Here is a 19,469-nt window from a genome sequence, read left to right on the forward strand (position 1 = left end):
ATAGAATAGCAGTCAATGAGTGTTGCTTGACTAAACATTATAGGGTCATTTGTACGATACCTCCACAAAATTAGGTCGTAAAAGTATTACATATTTCACCCACTTCGCCCAGAATTTAATGAACACATTTTTCTGAAGATAAAGAGAAAAAGTAATCTTTTCCATAACATAAATATCATATACAATGTCTGTCCACTCCCCTATTGTGGGGGTTCAGGATGCAACCAGCACCTTGTGAGGGCTTCCTTGCAAGCAGATATCAAAATACCAAATATACACCGATCAGCCAAAACTTTAAAACCACTGACAGGTGAAGTGAATCCTCACACCCTGAGGAAAGCTTTTGTGCCGAAACGCGTGAGCTGTAACCCACTTTCATCATGTTTTAACTTTTTCTAAATGAAATAGCCATTTTTTGAATTAAGGTTTTCTATAAATTTAAAGAAGAGTGCCTTAGATTTCCCTTTTTTGTGAAGTGGATAACTTTGATTATTTTGTTCCAATGCATTGTTCGGCTGGGAAACCTTTGGTTCTGGCATTCATGTGGATACCACCTGACATGTTCCACCTACTCAAACACTGTTGCAGACTAAGTACCCCCCCTCATGGCAACAGTACTCCCCAATGGCAGTGGCCCCCCAGCAGAGAAAATCAGCATGCCACACTACAAAAACTGTTCAGAAATGGCGTGTGGAGTGTGACAAAAAGCTCAAGGTGTCGACCTGGCTTCTACATTTCCCAGGTCCCAATCTGCTCAAGGATTCTTGTGATGTGCCAGTACCCCAAATGTACTCCTAATCCAAGGTGGGGCCTCCTTGGATCAGACTTGGCTCTGACCTGCTGAGGCATTGACACTGGATCTCTGGGAATGTCCTGCGGTATCTGGCACCAGTCTGTTGGCAGCAGATCCATTTAGTCGAGTGGGTTGTGAGGTGGGTTAATGACACGTGCGACAGATGCTCATTCAGATTGGGATCTGGGGAATTTGGAGGCCAGATTGACACTTTGAGGTCTTTGTCACATTCTTTGGGCCATTCCTGAGCGATGTTTGCAATGTAGCATGGTGCATTATCCTGCTGGGGGGCCACTACCATTGGGGAGTACTGTTGGCAAGTGGGGGGGGTACTTAGTCTGCAACAGTGTTTGAGTGGGTGGAACATATCAGGTGGTATCCACATGAGTACCAGAACCAAAGAGATCTCAGCAGAACAATGCATTGGAGCAAAATAATCAAAGTTAGTCACTTCACCTGTCACTGGTTTTAATGTTTTGGCGGATTGGTGTATGTTTGCCATCCTAAAAATCCTAGAAATAATGAGGAAAATTCCATAAGATTTGTTTTCTACCATGTAGACAAATAAATTTAGGACAAGTCATGACTTAATATCCGTCCACATTTTCATAAAAGTTATATGGATTTTCCTTTCTTTGTGTTATTGTTTTAAAGGTGGATAACCAATACTCTACCCATTTACAAGGTGCTGTAGGTAAGCTACTCTTCCCTGCATCACCTCCTGCATTGCGTTGTTTTCACCAGCTCTGCATCGATTTACTTCGAGCCTGGGGAGCCATACAGTTTTGTAATTAAATGTCCACAGGGGGCAGACGTGCTCCTTCTTGAATACTAAGCCTCTCACAGGATGAGGGAGTCCCAACTGTGTTTATAATTCTGCTTTTAAGGAACCTGACTGTCATTAAATCGACTTCAATCAAGTTTATATTCACATCTTAGGAGTTAATTGTCATTAATGTGAATTTTAGGCCATAAAAAAAAATCAGAAAAGCCGAAAAAACCCATCATACATTGTTACATGTGTGCAGCCTCGCTGTGCAGCATCCTATTTCATTGTTATATAACCCGTGCAGTCATCCGCTCCCACTACATGATGACATACGTGACTGCTACGAGCGCTGTATCGACCGCTGTGGTTGTGGTATGTCTGGTTGAGCGACCCCCACCCCCCCACCCTCCTGCTGCTGTAACCCGCCGATGGTCGGTTCATGACTGAGCCCAAAGGTGGCCTCGGGTGGAAGATCTGACCTCCTCTTGTTCTTCTTCCTCCTCCTCGGTACCCGGGTTCAGGACCGTGGACAGCTCCCTGCCTCCACCCTTAAACCGCCGCCCGCGTGTGTTTCAGATGGTCAAACAAAAAGTGGGACAGCAAGAAGTCGGCTGCACTCCGAGCACATGAGAGACTGCAGTTTGGGAGATTTTACCTCTTTGTTTTTTTTTTTTTACACCCAAGCGACGGATGTGACAGTGTTGAAGAGGGTTGGAGAGTGTTTCTGGAGTCGGGGAAACGCTGCTGAAACACAATGATCTCTCGATATAAACCGGTAAGAGCTGCTGGTTGTCACCTGGTCACACACACTGATCGATACTCTCACTTTGTTAACATTGCATACACACAGCATGGCATTACTTGTGGGGCATTTCTCAATTACACCTACATGTCATAGGCCTATTTGAATATCCACTAGGGACATAAATGTTTTCATTTGCATACATAATTGTGCAGACTTGAGTTGGCTGCAGATGAAAGGCCTGTCTAATGATGTTACAAGTCATTTTGGATCACGCTTATTAAGGAACCCTTGTGTGTGTGTGTGTGTGTGCCAGTGTGCTACATCCCTGGGATTCATTTCTAGGGGCGAGTTATGGGAGAGTGTGAAATACTGGATGTGTTGGATTCACGGCTGTGCTGTTGCATCGTGGTCACACATTCACACAGCCAGATGGAGCACATTTTGTAAAAGCTGAGTTGCAGCACTGGTACCTCCTTTCTTTACATAGATCGATGCATGATTTAACATCCACCTCTTGTCCTCACTTGTACTCCCACAGACAAAATTATAACCACACTGACACACTCTCTCTCACACACACACAGAGAGAGAGAGAGAGAGAGAGTCAGCCCTGTTATATTGGCATCTGTCTGTATCTGTGCTTCTGTAACCCATATATGATGTCACCACCTAACAATGGCAGAGCCTCTATTTGTAGCTGACTTTTAATGATTTTAGGAATGCATTTCTCTTGATCGTAGCTGTAAGCCCTCCAGCTCTACTAACCCTTTTCCTCTCTGAGTGCCTCTGAGAGTGGCTGCAGCTCCTCTACCTCTTCTCTTTCTTTCTCCACACACTGAAGCTTCCACTCCCCCCCTCAGGCAATCCAGTGATGGACAGCACTCATCTCATATGTAGGGCACCACAGAACCAATAGCTCGGCCAGTTTTCCCAGCTGAAAAAAAAAAAAAGATAATAATACAGACACAGGGCATTGCAATCGAGTCTGATAATCTCTAATTGAGGAATTGGTGTTGGCAGTATATTGCAAGCTGAAATCTATTCCCACTGAATTGGTGAAACCCCTGCTGACGTGACATCTGGTTAGTCTGTGCTTTGCTGTGCCACATATTTCAATTGTCTGTGGACATACCCCTCTCCTTGGCTTGATTTGTTTAAAACCCCTATGTGTTGCCAAGTTATTTACTGTCAGCTGGTATGAGTACGGTCCTCCGAGTAAGATGATAATTAATGTGGGACAGGAAGTGAGAGGATGTGGCTTCAGTTGGGTGTTAAAATGAAACTACTCAACTAGAATTTCTTCACTTTCAGCTACGTCTGGTGCCTCTTTTCTATACATTTTATTGCTTCAAGCCTTACAACAGCCTCCTGAAAGATAACAAATTGGTGTTTGTTTGTTTTTTAATACTCCTTTAAGCCTACACGAGAAATCTGGACATAGCTATGTGCTTGCAGTGAGAAGCCTGTTGTTGCCGCAGGTTTGCAAACGCCACTGAGGATAGGAGTTTGCAAAGACATATGGCAGCATTTACACAAACAATCCAACATTTTAATTAACATGTAGCATGGTTTTCCTCACACAGAGATAATTTTAGACTGCCACCGTTGCTGCAAGTCAATTAAAACTTTTAATTCTGCCTGGATTAAATACAAAGCGATCACCACGTGCATTTATGTTTTGATTTATCTCTTTATTGCTACTAGAATAACACTGTAATGTAATTATAAAAGCACCTCCAGACATTTTAAGGAAATAATGCATTAGACATACTACATAACATTATAATATAACAATATGCCAATAGCTATGACAGCACTTTGTCTCTCAGGGATGTCGTTTAATGGACGACAATGTCTAATGCAGATTGCAGTCAGACAGACATTTAAATGGGGATAAAACTGAATGTCATTGGATCTCAGTTTAGTTTATGCTATTTCCAGCACAGCACCACATTTTGACAACAACTTAAGCACGGTTGAGTGCATTATCTGTTACTTGAACGCACCCCGGCTCACATATTTGTGTGTAAGCACCCATGTAAACTGCTCATTACATTTACAGTAAGCTTATCTCCTTGTTGTTGTTATGTGAAGGTCACAGTAGAGTGGATTATATTAACCATACATCATTTTAACCAGGAGGAAAAGGCCATGAGTCTGTCCCTGTTGATACATGGATTATCAGAAATCTGCTCCCATGTGCCTCTTCGCTGATCCCTCTGAGCAAGTCAGCTGCCACTGGCTGCAGCGGGACCTTTCCCGCAGGACCTGAACGCACAATGAATCCATCCCAGGAATTCATTAATATTTTACATCCCTTTTTCTTTCTTATCGGGGCAGCCTACTTATTCAGTCACTGCTGCGCTCTTTCTTGTTTAGAAGTCTTGTAGTTATAATATGAGCTGAAGTGGTAAATGACTGAGGGGAAGAGTTATGTAATTCCTGCAAACGTGGTGTTGGGATTAAGATTAGCATGCTTGCTCATGCTACACACGTACCTTTGTAGCCTCCAACGTTTGCACACTTCTCTCAGCAGCTGTACCCCCTCTCTCTCTCTCTCTCTCTCTCTCTCTCTCTCTCTCTCTCTCCATCATTCATTCATTGCTCCCTCCTGTCCTCGCCCCCCCACCTTCAGTAGCTCTGTAGCTCCAGCTCGCCTGCACACTCTTTCCTCTCTGCTCTCGCCTTCCAAGGTCAACTTTGAGCTCTCGTTTGCAAAGAGACAGGAATAGCAGTGTGCACTGCAGAATGCCGCCGCTGCTCTAGCTGTATGTGTCTGCTTGTGTGCGTGTGTATGTGTGTCTGAGTGCATTCCAGTGGAGCTGTGCAGCGGCAAGTGAAGCTTCAGTTTTAGAGGATGTCTAAGGACTGCGGGCGGACGGGATGCAGATGTTTCTCACCAGCATGGCAGAGAAAGCAGCTTAGACTGCGGGAGAGGAGAGAGACCTGCTGCTGCTGCTGCTGCTGCTGCTGCTGCTGCTGCACCGGACTGTGACTGCCTCTGACCCCGTTCTCCCTCCTTCCCTCTCTCCCTCAGACTCCTCTCTTTTATTGGATCTAAAATTTGGGAGCTGGATTCGAGAGGGAGCAGGAAGGAGGTCACTGTGGGATTTATCTACTGAAGACGCCATCAGTGTTCCCTTTAAAAAGACGACATGCTCTGAGAGCTTCTATTTAAAATCTCTCTTTCTCTCCTCCTCCTCCTCCTCCTCCTCCTCCTCCTTTTCCTCCGACCGGTTCCCTGCAGAGTCCCGGTTCCACCATGTCCTTGGCGTTCTGTGGGAACGAGAATAACTCGGTGGCCTACAACGTGGACGGAGGGGTTCTGAACAACGGCTGTTTCCTGGATGCGCTCAATGTGGTGCCACATGTCTTCCTCCTCTTCATCACCTTCCCCATCCTCTTCATTGGTGAGTGTCGCTGAGAGGTGAGATCCTCAGCGTCTTCGCACCACACATCCCTGCACAGACCACACACCTAGCACACAAGCTGATGCTTTGATGATGTGTCAGCACAACTCCCGGGGGATATAAAAAAGATTGATGGGCTTTAACATGTTCTCTAGCTGCCCTTCTCAGTTATCTCTCTATCAGATTACTTTAACATATGATATATAGGCAAGTGTATATTGTATAAAGATGAAATGAAGCATAACTTTAAATATCTTTTTTCCATTACAGTGCCCATACACATTAATACACTTTGACTGTGCATGAGTTAAGATGCCCTCTCTGTACTGTAGGTGTTTGCTGTCCCATAGCCAGTAATAGAAATGTGAGTCTCCTTAGTATGGTATGGATGTAAAGACATATTAAATGCGACTCCTCTGATGAATGTGGTGTACAGAGGCATCATGTTGGCATTAGGTTACCTCTCTTTTGCCTCCCTTCCTGGCTGCTAGCCATTCCATTAGTGTCATCATCATCGTGTAACGGACTAGCTCTGTGTCGCTGCACACACTCTGCTGCTACCGTCACACATGCTCTGGCTTCATCATCTGCCCTCACATGTCTGTGTGTGTACACACCATGTGTAGCTTTTTTTAAAGTAGGAAAACACTTTGTCACTTCATACAACAGTTTGACAGTATCTCTGTGAGCCTGTTGTCGACAGAATGTACAGCCTATATGATTATATTTAACACACAGAGATATTGTTTGCCTTTATTGTTTGTTTGTGTGCGTGGATGTTTTGTAGTGAGGCTATTCTTCCATACCTCAACTTTCAGTGTCATTTGTGTCACTCTACTTTGTTATGTACTATTAGATGGCAGCTCTTTTTGGCCATGCTAACTGTTAAAGGAGCTAAGTCTTACACTAGCTACTGAGATGCTTGACCCAGAGTAACCTGGTTGACGCGCCTCGCTAACTTACTGGTTTCTCACCCTAACGTTACCGTTCTTGATGCTCAGTAAAAGAGTCCGGATGCTGGTCTTCTGGTGCATTATAATTCGGATTTATTGACAACTCAAACAAATAAAACGCCGGCAGTTAGCGCCACAGCGGTCAAAAACCTTTTGCCCTTCCGGGTCAAACACCTGATGATCATAGTGAGGTCACATCCTAAAATACCTCAACTCACCAGGTGACAGCACAGCGCCCCCCAATGCCCACACAGTGAATTACAGTCAGAAGCAAACCTCCCAATAACATATTTGGCTCCTATACTAACAGTATGCTGGCTCTGTGGGTGGTAATGTCAGTCGGTCTGTCCGCTTCTCTGGTACACATTGGGATATCTCAAAAACTATTAGATGGATTGCCATGAAATTTGATTCACATGTTCATGTTCTCAGTATGAACTGTAACCGCTTAAGCAATTCATTAACTTTTCATCTAGCGCCATCATTAGGTCAAAATTTCTGTTTGCAGAATACTTCGGTTTATAACCAAACACCTACTAAACTGAGGGCTTTCCCATCAGCCTCAGGCGTACTCGGTGTTTAGTCCTAATTACCAGTTGTGATAAAGCCCTGATGTCTTGTATTGTTTTTTAACTTGTGAGTCTGTGTGTGTGTGTGTGTGTGTGTGTGTGTGTGTGTGTGTCATCATGGCAAAATATGCTCTTGGTGACACCTACTGAAGCAGGAGCTACTACAGAAGGCATTTTGAGTTTTTTGCCGGGTGTTTATATGTCTGTCTGTCTGTCTGTCTGTGGACAGATTTTGTCAATCCATTATAGTGTCGCAGCAGTGCAAGATGCAGTCACGAAACTTTATGTGTAGGTGAGATCAAAATAAAGGCGGAGTTTAAAGATGGGTGCAGTTTGAGGCACTAGAAGTAGGGGGTAAGAGGTAGGGGTGTAAATCTCCAGTTTCATCATGATACGATATTATATCGATTCTTCGGACAACGATACGATATTTGCAGATATTGCAAATAATATGAGACAATATTAAATGCCGATATAACACAATCAGTTACAGAAGAAGCTGCCACCCCTTTCTTTTTTGCTTTTGGCCATGAAAGATAAAATAAGCACATAAACAATAAGTGCAGTGACGTTTACTTTAAACTGACTCCACTAACTCACATAAAACAGTACATGGATTAAGTTAACCTTCAGGGCTTTCTGCCAGAAAGTCCTTCCTGAAAGAAATCTTTTCATTTTAACCCAAACTATCATCTTTTTTCATAAAACTTCAGGTCTATCTGGCTTAAAGCCGTGAACGCAACCTTCTCCCAACAGCTATAAAGTATGAATTGACAACACATTAACACAAGGTTCATGGACAAAACAATTGTTTTTGTGACCCGAAATTAACTTTAGCATGTTTACATTGCATAAATTAACTTAACGGCTTGCAGACTTTTCTTTCTCTACTTATAGCTTAACAAATTACATGTAGCGTTATTATTATTTATGCTGCAGCATGGTTGAATATAAGCCTGCATGCACATTTTTTCAGCCCAACATTGTTCAAACAGAGCAGCTAATGCTGCTGTTGTGAGAAGTTAGTGGAGTGAGATGCTCGTCCAGGTGGGTAATTTTTGTGTGGTTTATCTCGTAACAGCATTGTTTACGTAGGGCATGTGTTTTGTCTGTTGGCCCCTTTTTCTCCGAAATCCAAATTATTTCCACACTTCTGATTTATTCCAGAGTAAATAATGTTATCTTTTGTAATGGTAAATGGACCTGCATTTGTATTGCGCCTTTCTAGTCATCGGACGACTCAAAGCGCTTTTTACACTATGAGGCACATTCACCCATTCACACACACATTCATACACTGGTGGCCCAGGCTACCATACAAGGTGTCACCTGCCACTCAGTTTTTAACAAACTCACACAGCGATGGAAGCATCATCGGGAGCAATTCGGGGTTCAGTATCTTGGTCAAGAATACTTCGACATGCAGACTGGAGAAGCGCTGCAGCGATCAAACCGCTGATCTTCTGATTGGTGGACGACCCGCTCTACCTCTGAGCCACAGTCCCTGTGCCTTGCCATCTGCCTGTTGCTGTTTGATGGTGACAAAGACTTTCAAAATTAAAAGTGTATCCCAAAGATGACGATATGGATCAATGTTTTCACTTTGCATCGATGATACTGGATCATTGATCGTTGAATTGATATATCGATCCGGATCGATGGATCGTTACACCCTTCATAAAAGGTAGGGAAGGGATCATTGCCCCCCACTTTATGCCCCTGGCCCACATTTGCTTGTTGCTGTTGTGTGGCTGGAGTGATCCCAACGCAAGATGGTCTCTACTTAATATTAGCAAGCTAACACACTGAACTAAGATGGTGAACACAGTAAACATTACAACTGTTAACCGTCAACATGTTAGCATTGTCTTTGCGAGCATGTTCACATATCTCACAAAGCTGCTGCCATGGTTGTAGACTATTAGTCTTATTTTTCTCCCTCACAAGGTGGCATTTTCTAGAAACATTGTTTAAGTTTTCTCCATAAACATTTTGTTTCTCATTTTTAACATTTTCCCTCTTAATCTAGTGATGAAGTTGCAGATACAGATTCTAAGCTAACAAAAACCCAACAATTCTTATTTTCAGGTTATAATAAACCAACAAAAACAAATATTTTTATCCATTTCTGCCAATATATCCCTGTAAATGCTACACACTGGAATTTTAACTGCGGAGAAGAAGTCCAACTAAATAATGCAAATTAGCAGACTGAAAGTAAAAGCTAAAAGCAGGTGAGTAGGGCAGTGTGAGTCTGTTAACATTAGAGGATAACCCAGCTGAACCTGGCTGTAAACTGCAGTGATTCCTCTCTCTGCCCTGTCACCTTGAGCTGTAGTGCTTTCACTAATAACTTTGCCACCAAAGACAAACCTCTGGGCTGTGAAAGCTTCTCTGTCCACCTTTATAAACTGTAGTCCTGCTCTCCATTCTGCCCTGCAACTCTGTAATGTGCTGCTCTTCAGAGTGCTGGCTCACGAGTTCAGCTAGTCGTCAAGGCCACCAATGTAAGAGGATGCTGCAGAGGATAATTGCACCACAACACTTTTATGAGACAGTTTGCTTTGCACCAGCGGTCACAGAGGAGGATTATTGTACCCCTGTTAGGGCTGCAACTATTGATTATTTTTATTACCAATTCAGTTAGTTTTTTATTAATCAATTAAAGGGCCAGTGTGTAAAATGGGTTGAAAACAGTGACATCAGTGGTCAAATTCTAGATTGCAGGGCTCACTCGCTCACCCCTCCCGTCGGGTAAATGACGGCGGCCTCGTAGGGACAAAAAGCCTTGCGCACGAGTTTTTCAGGAGTAGGTCTATCTTGCGACGAGGTGAATGTTTATTTAGAAATCTAAACCATGTTACGATATTGCAATGAATCCCTCACGAGCAGAAGACCAGAGGAGTGTTCGGGAAAAAGGCCAGTTTATTTGAGCACTCCAAAAACTCTGGTAACACTCCAGGGGGTAAAAGACTCCGTCCCAAACTCTGACTCTTCTAGCGTAACACACACACTTCATACACACATACTCATTTCCCATACCGAGTGGGGACCCCCCTCCCCTCTCTGCTCCGCCAATCTCCAGCCCGCACACTGACTGACAGCGTAGCCTGTAAACAGAGCTCAGCTGTTTATTTAGCCTAGCAATATCTCCGGACTATAGTAGCTGCAATGGACGACTCTGAACGCGATTTTGAAGAGTTTCTTGTAGCGGACACAGACCCAGAGCCATACCTGTTTGAGCCGGAGCATACAGATGAGGAACTCCATTTGTTTGATGCTGAGCGGGTGAGAAGAGAGGCTGAATGCACAGAATGGGATTCGGTGCTACCATTGTTGGGGAGATATATCACCAGGAGGAAAAGCGCCGCAGAGAGTGCATCACAAGGAGTGAAGTTGCGTCTTCTTTTCCTCGCAGATGACGGTTCGGGTTCATTCTCTCCTGTTGCGTGGTAAGTGTGGTCCATTCGCAAACTTTATAACTAAAAAAACTTTTCACTACTCTCTATCGACAAACTACTAACACTCTCTGCTGTTTCCTCCTCCTCCTTCCTTCCTTCCGCTGTCTTCGTTGGTTCATTTATACACGCGAAACGCGTTCTCTGGCTGGCTGGATTGTCCGCTCGGTCTGCCGTACATACATGGCGGCGCAAGATGGCGACCTCTCTAAAGCAAGGCCCTTGCTATATATATATATAAAAGCATAATTATAAGGCTACGAAAACCAAACGAATTTTATTTTATAGCAATTATACACTTATATAAACATATTAATGGGTAGAATATCCAGATTCAGATTCAGATTGACAGTAAACCATGCCAAATATTACACACTGGCCCTTTAATTATTTAGCCTATAAAATATCCAAAAGTCCGGAACAGTGTCCTTTACAGTTTCCTAGACCTCAAACTGACGTATTCAGATGTCTTGTTTTGTCTGACCAGCAGCCCAAAGCCCAGATATGCTTCATTCAGTATTACACAAGACAAATAAAATCATCAAGTCTTTACATTTGAGACAATGGAACCAGCAAATATTTAGCATTTTTGCTAAAAAAAAAAAAAAAGAAAAGAAGAAACAATCTGCTGATTATCAACGTAGTTGTTTACATATGTGAGGAATTTTGCCTGTTTTAAGGCTGTGTGTTTGTGTGAGACTGCCAGCCTGTGCCAACACGTCTCAGAGAAATAAACTGTCCAACAGCTAAGGTGCCAACAACAGAGGAGTGATTAACATAATTCAATGAGCCCAGATTTGTTTTGTGACAGCAGTAGCAGTAATGAGCCATTAATGAATTACATTGCACTTTGATGACTGAATCATTGTGATATTATAGTTGACACAAACATCGTGTGAAGTGAAGGAAGAGAGGATAAAGGACAATGAAGTCACAAAGTCGTTGCAATTAGAGCTAAATTAATTAACAGTCACAGGCCAGCAGCTGTCTGGCTACTTCTACTGGCTTGCCTGCCAAGCATCGGGCGATGTAAGTGATAACAACAAAAGTTTCCTGAACTCTGAAAAGTTGACAGATCCTCTTTCAGGCTTGCTTTAAGTGTGAGAGAGCTTTGATATGCAGCTCATGATGCTGAAGGTTGCATCGGGAGTAGGAAACACGAAGTCAAAAGTGTTTGCAAGATTGTTTTTTCAAGTGTTAATTTACAGTAGCTCACAGTGAATTGTGTCAAAAAAAAAAAAACAGAAGCGTTTGCCATTTTGATCTAATTTTACATTTTCTGACTCTCTGCAGACGTTTTTACAAGGCACTCCTTTATCTTACTGTCTGACTGTATGGATAAAATGATGCTTTTAAAAATAAACTTTTATTTCCTGTCTCCTATTTGAGGCTGGGGCAGCCAGAGTTCAAAGGTTCACATCCACCACAGCACCTGGCTTCACTTCCCTGGTCACAACCTGCGCTGGCTCCTCACCTTTGTCCTGCTCTTCATCCTTGTCTGTGAGATCGCAGAGGGCATCGTCTCTGATGGGTATGTTGACACACTTATCATATTAAAATGGTTCCAGAAATTTAAAGCTGTGTGTATGACATTTGACAATGATTATGGCAGTTTTGAGACAGCTGTGTATTTATGATTAACAGACAAAACCAACTATGAGTTGATGAGCCATACTGCATTTTATGTGATGTTAGTTGAAGCATGCTTCATTGTCTAACAATAGTTCCTCAGAGTATTGCTGGGATGGCAGGTGCACGTCACCATTTAAAACTTAATTTCCATACAACAAATGCTCAGTAATGACTCACTGGAGAACAGGTTGGTACCATGCAGCCTGCCTCTTTAGATAAACACAATTTTAAGTTAAAAATGCAACTTGAAAAGCTTTTTTTGAAATATATATTCCTGTAGTTTATATTTACGGTAAGTTTTTACTTGACTGAGTATTAGCTAAAAGCTAAAAAAAAAAAGCAGAAAATAGGCAAAACTAGCATGCTAAAAAAAAATGCTAGCATGCTAAAACTGTTAGCATGCTAAGTCAGCAGACATCTGACAGAAGCTGTTTTTGTGATGTAGGCCTCTGTTATAATTGTTACAGCAGTTTTTCAACCATATTCTCTACTAAATGGATATCTGTACTGGTTTGTTATGATTGAGCACCTTGTGTTTTCTTTTTACTTTACAATTTTAAGCTAGACCAAATGTTGATAGCCCTCCTTAGTTAGTTTTCAACGTTAGCTAGCTACTGCCTAACAGCTAACACGAGCTAGCTGGACTTGGTGATTTAGTTGTTAATTGCTCATAAATCTTTCTTTCCTGCTTACAGTGGAAGTGTGGGATTTTTACATATGAGTATGCAACACATTCAAGCTTGAGCCAAATGTGTTCACACAATGGTGAGTCAGCTAATCGCTGCCAGGGGAAGCTTCTGTACTTTACAGAGCAAAGCTGAGGAACTGATGAAGCTTGTGGCTGATATGTGGTGGATTAAATGTTGCTTATTCCACAACTGACTTTCTGTCTTTAAAGAAGATACTTAGGAAAATACAGGTCATAGGAAACACAGGACCCCCAGGGGAGCGTATCTATGTTCCCAGGGTTCTATGTTCCCAGGGTTCTATGTTTCCCGGGTTCTATGTTCCCCACCTAACCCTGCAAAAAAGGTTCTATGTTCCCCGCTTACACAAAAAGAGGTTCTGTGTTTCCCGCTTACACAAAAAGAGGTTCTATGTTTCCCGGGTTCTATGTTGACTGCTCAACCAAGCGGGAAACATAGAACCCTTTTTGTGTAAGCGGGGAACATAGAAGCTTTTTTGCAGGGTTAAGTGGGCAGGGTATGAAATTAACAAAATATTTTGGGGGCAATTTTGGCCCCCACAGTCTAAAAAATGGGGGCATTTTCAAAATGTTTGGGGGCCATCAAAAAATTGTAATTATGTTCTAACAATAAGCACATGAAAAGCAAAACCAACTAAGATAATGTCTTCACTCTTCAGTAGAAACCACTATAAATGAAATAAATAATGGGTTACATAAAGTTATGTTGCAAAATATCACTCAGATTTCCTATAATTCAACCAGTTTAAATGTGATGATTTAACCATTAATCTACTGATAGCAGTACTAATGTTTCACCACATTACAGTTACTTTTACTGTTAAAAGAGCCAAATTACTATAAATTCCTTAGATGCCATCCTGGAAGTAAGTTAATTTAAAATTTAACATTCATTCTACCTTAATTTTTCATTAATTTGTCATTGTGTAGACACAGATCACCCAAGAAATGGTTAATTTATACTTATGGTACAGCAAAGCCCCCTCCCCTTTTCTGTCGGATTACTCTCACGTAATCAGTGCAATCTCGTTGATTATGTCTGGAAAATGAGTTGTAGACGTGACGGTAAATTAATTTAATAAAAATAAAATTATACTTTAATGTCAGATTGTAATACTGTTAAAAATATAAATACATAGAGTTGTTTCAAAAACTTGGGGGCAATTTTGGCCCCCGGAACATGGCTTTTGGGGGCATTCTTGGATAAATTGCGGGCCAAATGACCCGTGGCCCTTGCTAATTTCTGACACTGTAAGTGGGGAACATAGAACCCGGGAAACATAGAACCCTGGGAACATAGGGATGACCCCTTCACAGAGACGCACGTGTGAAGTCTGAATTTTAGGAGAAAAGACATAATTACCAATTTTGTGGGTTGTAAACGGAAAAGTAATATTAGGAGTAGTGCAATGAATTACGTTATTGTTGTCAGGGAGTAAAAAATAAAGTAAAAATAATACTTTTCAAATAGTGTAGCTAATTTAACAAATATTAGCCTCGCCTAGTCTTACATTTAAATTTGTGAGGACTTAATTGCCACAAACATTTTATCTGACTTGATTAATCCATCTGTTAAAATGTTATGAAAGTCCACATGTCTAAACCTACCAATGAACCTTATACTGCCACTCATACTTACCTGTTGTTGGCAAAATGTACAGTAGATTAACCTATCTTCCTCTATTAACCATATTCTACATTAAACATGCCTCTTCACACGAGTACATAATGAGAGCCCCAGGAATGAGACCTGAATGAGTTAGCATTTTAGCATTTTGGTTTCCTCATCTCAAAGTCATTGTTTTTTTAATGGGTTTTTGGTGAGATGCCTAAAATAAGGTCTGTGGTTAAGACAAGCTTAACAGACTTTCATGTTTTGTTCTATGACATAAAATATGTCAGGAAATACCCCACTGTGAATTTTAAAGCTTTTTGTGTCTTTAAAAAAAGGTGGTTGCTAACAAGTGGCTAAATGAGCCTATAGGACATCATCATGCCAAACATGTTTTTTTTTTTTTTGGTAGAAACATTAAGTCATATGACTGTTAGTTTATGTCCTAACATTAACTTTGTACTGCATTTGCAGTCAGGCTTCAAAACTTTTATTGTGAAGATTATCTTACTGAACAAAATGTATAAGTATCATAAGTCTTTGTTTGCCAGTGGGCTTTTTTCTGCAATAATCCAAAATTCAAAGGTAAATCCAATAGACTTTTTGACGGGGGAACCAGGTTGATGCCAGTTTCCATCTCAGCCTACAGAAAAACATCATCCCTGGAGTACTCCATGTATTTACTTTTATATATACCCACTAAGAAAGATGTTTTGTCCAGAAGTCAGTCTTAAATTTGGTTAAAAATTATGTTGAAGGGGTGTCGGTAGCTTAATGGGTAGAGCAGATGTCCCAGGTACAAGGCTGTTGCCGCTGTGGCCCAGGTTTGAGTCCAGCCTGTGGCCCTTTGCTGCATGTCATCCCCCCTCTCTCTCTCCCCCCTTCAAACTTACCTGTCCTGTCCATTAAAGGCAAAATGCCCTAAAAAAATATAAATAAAAAACCTGATACCTGATATGGCCACTGAACATGTCTGCCAATCAAAAGTTGTGTCTGTGTTTCCAATTTGTTTAATCCTCCTCTACCTTCAAACTCAGCAGCTGTCTCTTAACGTGAGTTTGTCACTGAGGTAATAAGTGTCAGTTAGAGTTGCCAATCGGAGGTTTTACGCATGAAGAGACAAAGCTGGACAGAAAATCCATCTCTGCCTTTTCTCTTATTAAATCCTCCTTGTTATCTGTTGCCCTCCCCTTCTCTCTGCCTGACCCTTATACATCATGTTGTGGTCCGATGTAGTGAATCCATGCGTAACAGGCTCCAGTAAACACTCAGGATTGCTGTTTATCAGCCATTTCTGCAGACTGGAGGTGGATAATTACATGTGAGTGATTATAACTGAAGTGAAAAGAAGAGCTGTCCACCTGCCCACCACTTCACTGTGCTTTTCAGACTTCAGTGCTTAGCTGAAGAGCCGTTCACAGTTGAATCAGTCATTATGGGCTTACTCTAAGCTTGTTCCTCTTCTGTCTGATGATTGTTTGCAGGTTCAGCCAATCCCACCATCTTCACCTGTACATGCCTGCAGCTCTGGCCTTCATGGCTGGCATCACCTCTATTGTCTACTATCATAACATCGAGACCTCCAACTTCCCCAAACTACTACTGGGTACAGTATATTTATATTCAGCTATCATTTGATTATTAATCATTCATGCTCCTTCTCACTTACCTTCATGTATTGAATTAAGCTTCACGTAACACAATTAAGTCTTTATAGCAATGCTCCCCTTATACCCTTCACTGCTGGTCTCTGGGTGGCTCTGCTGAACACCCAGTCAGGGTTTCAGACAAGAGCCCAGAACTTTTTGTAGCGTCAAAATTTGATTAAGGCTTGTGAAAACATTGCTGAAAAGGGATCAGGGAATCAGGGCTTGTAAAGCAGGGATAAATCAAATTATTTCATATAAAACTGATCCTTGCCACCTCTTCTACCTCTGAGTGTCAGAACAACAGCACATTCAAATTGCATGAGCTCTTCAGGATGATGTAATTATAAACCGAATCAGGTCCACCATTCACAGATGAATGATTCATCACATACAGATGGGATTGGAAAATGAAGGCAATATCATATAGTGTAATTGTACTGCCCAATGTAGATATTAATTATCTCTTTTCATTAGGAAAATGGGTTTCTGATGAAAGAACTGCACAGTTTACTGTGTTTTCAACAGGAATAGATTTCCTTGTTATTATTTTTATCACAACCCCTCATCACCTGTGAGAATTAATACATTAAAATATAATATTTCCATAGCAACCATATATTATACATTTTACTCCCGTGCTTGCTCCTGTAATGCAAAGGTGTGTCTCAGTGTGAGCTTTAGCGCCATATAAAGTGCTATCCATTTAGACGTGGAAAAACTTTAATGTTTTGTGATGTAAATGTCTCACCTTTTATTTAATTTTATGTTGTCAACTGACAGCTGGCTAGCCGCGTCAACATGCGGAAACGTGCCCGCTGCCCACCCCAGTGCACATGCCCACTGCCTGCCCTTCAGCAGTAATTGCCAAATGAGCAGTGCCGCTTCCTCGCTCCCACCAGACCCAGTTGTTGCGCAGCTTAGTAAACTGAAAATTAGCAAAGCTATCCTATAAACCGGCACGTATAACCGGTCAAAAATATTCTCAACAGTTAATTGATTAAACTATTAAACAGTTAACTGTTGACATCTCTGCAAAATAGCAGTACAAAACGATTGTCGGGCTCTTGAGCTGCTCCCCTTCTCATGTAATACAATCTGAACTAGGGCACAGGGTGCTGCACAACAGCCTGAAAATTGTGCCTAATGTTTTTTCGAAGCCATTTTTCAACGGAAAGAGACTGGTTATTGGTCCCACCTCATATAAAGATCCTGGAATTGCCCTGCTGTGATGATAACCCCTCTGTGCTTCTCTTCAACTGTTCCCCTCCTCCTTATGCGTCATTAACTCATTTGTGTTCAGCTCTCAGGTTTTTACTCACAATCACGTCAGTGAGCCGCCTTGAGCCTTTATTAACACAGCCAGTCTTTCGAGGGAAGTCATAGAACAGCGCTGGGTTCATCATCGCATGAAAAGAAATGAATCTCCTGCCGTGAGACTCTGCCATTGACCCGCACACTGCGACTACTGTCATAGTATAGATTATCTTCATAATGAAAAAGTAAACTTTGTATTAGAGTCTGAATGGATGATATTGTTTCTCTATTTCCCTTGATTGTTATCTTTCACAGACAGCTTTCTAATCTATTATGAGTGTTTTCACAGTCTCAGTCTCTCAGTGTTTACCCCAGTAAACCTGACAAGATGTGACTCTATCAAAAGATCTTCATGTACTGAAGACAATTGATTTACCTCCTATTTACTGGATTAAAGGTGTTCACCTTGGAAGCTGTTAGACACACACTGCTGAGGTGTTGCTGTTGACGTCTGAGGTGAGGAGCAAAGGGACAAGAGGATGGTGAATAAAGGAAAGAAAAAAATAACTAAAAGAGGAAGACTTCACACAACAGTTTATAGCTGAAGGACTAAAACGAAAAAAATAAATAACACCTGCACTGAAAACATTACTCATCACAAAACAATAAACCAATTGTAACATCAGCTGAGCCGTGGCTATTCTTGTGTTCACTGAAATGTGACTCAGACTTTGACAAAATGCACCCACATATCTCACAAATCCAGTTTAAGCCTAAGTGACAAACATTAAATTTAAACTCCTGCTTTAATATGATCTGTCTGCAGTGGGGTTATTTATCTTTTTGGCTCATCCCGTGATTTGCTGTCTTTCTCTGATCCCTGCTAAATCTCCTCAGCCCTGCTGATCTACTGGGTGCTGGCCTTTATTATGAAGACCATCAAGTTTGCCAAGTATACTGAGCATGGCATTGGCCCCAGGCAGCTACGCTATTGCATCACCGGACTGCTGGTGCTGCTGTATGGACTCCTGCTAGCTGTGGAGATCAATGTCATACTGGGAAGGGTGAGTGTGTGTTGTCTCCAGTGTGTAGTTGTGTGGAGTCATTTGATTGTTGTCTGTTTTTAGCTTCAGTCACCTCTTCTTTTAGTCTGAAATCCAAGTGACTCCAGTGTTCAGTTATGCTGCCCAGCGGGAGTTAAAAATAGGTTGGATCCAGTGATGCTATGTTGTTTTTTCCTTTGCCACACATGTTGAGCTGAAAGTAAAGTAACGTTTATGTTGGTGGGTGCAGAGGTTTGGACTGGAGTTACATGACTTTTAATCACGGCAGGCTTGAGTCACAAATTCGATGACTTTAGACTCGACACAATCAAAGAACACTTGCAACTCAACTTGTGATTTTAACACCATTGACTCATGACTTCACTTTGACTTGAGCCTGTTGACTTGAAAATAATTGATACCTTCCTCCAAGCTCAAAGACCAGAAAAGTATGCTATTTTGAAATGTGCCACACATCAGTTTATTTTCCTCAATTTGCTGATTCAGCTGACACTGACACTACTCATTTCCAGCATGTTCATAACTAATTCTGGGGGCTGGAGCCTATCCCAGCTGACAGTGGGCGACAGGTGGGGTACACCCTGGACAGGTCGCCAGACTATCACAGGGCTGACACATAGAGACAATCATTCACACTCACATTCACACCTACGGACAATTTAGCATTGCTAATTAACCTACATGTCTTTGGACAGTGGGAGGAAGCCGGAGTATCCCGAGAAAACCCACACTGACACGGGGAGAACATGCAAACTCCACACAGGAGGGCTCCCTCCTGGATACGAACCAGGACCCTCTTGCTGTGAGGTGACAGTGCTAACCACTACACCACCGTGCCGCCTAGCTTATTGCATT

At 41.9% G+C, this 19,469-nt stretch overlaps 1 protein-coding gene across 2 annotated transcripts in view; it reads left to right on the top strand.

Moving 5' to 3' along the window:
* The first annotated feature begins 2,004 nt into the window (after positions 1 to 2,004).
* Positions 2,005 to 19,469, top strand: part of abcc8 (ATP-binding cassette, sub-family C (CFTR/MRP), member 8) — an 86,551-nt gene continuing 69,086 nt past the window's right edge. For both annotated transcript variants that reach the window (XM_049575408.1, XM_049575409.1), the window contains exons 1-5: positions 2,005 to 2,337; positions 5,555 to 5,717; positions 12,087 to 12,228; positions 16,132 to 16,253; positions 18,448 to 18,614. In XM_049575408.1, the coding sequence (XP_049431365.1) occupies positions 2,317 to 2,337; positions 5,555 to 5,717; positions 12,087 to 12,228; positions 16,132 to 16,253; positions 18,448 to 18,614 (615 nt within the window). In that variant the 5' untranslated portion in view covers positions 2,005 to 2,316. The remainder of the gene's footprint in view (positions 2,338 to 5,554; positions 5,718 to 12,086; positions 12,229 to 16,131; positions 16,254 to 18,447; positions 18,615 to 19,469) is intronic.

This window comes from Epinephelus fuscoguttatus, linkage group LG4 (genome assembly GCF_011397635.1).
Source record: "Epinephelus fuscoguttatus linkage group LG4, E.fuscoguttatus.final_Chr_v1".
In the NCBI taxonomy this organism is placed as follows: Eukaryota; Metazoa; Chordata; class Actinopteri; order Perciformes; family Serranidae; genus Epinephelus; species Epinephelus fuscoguttatus.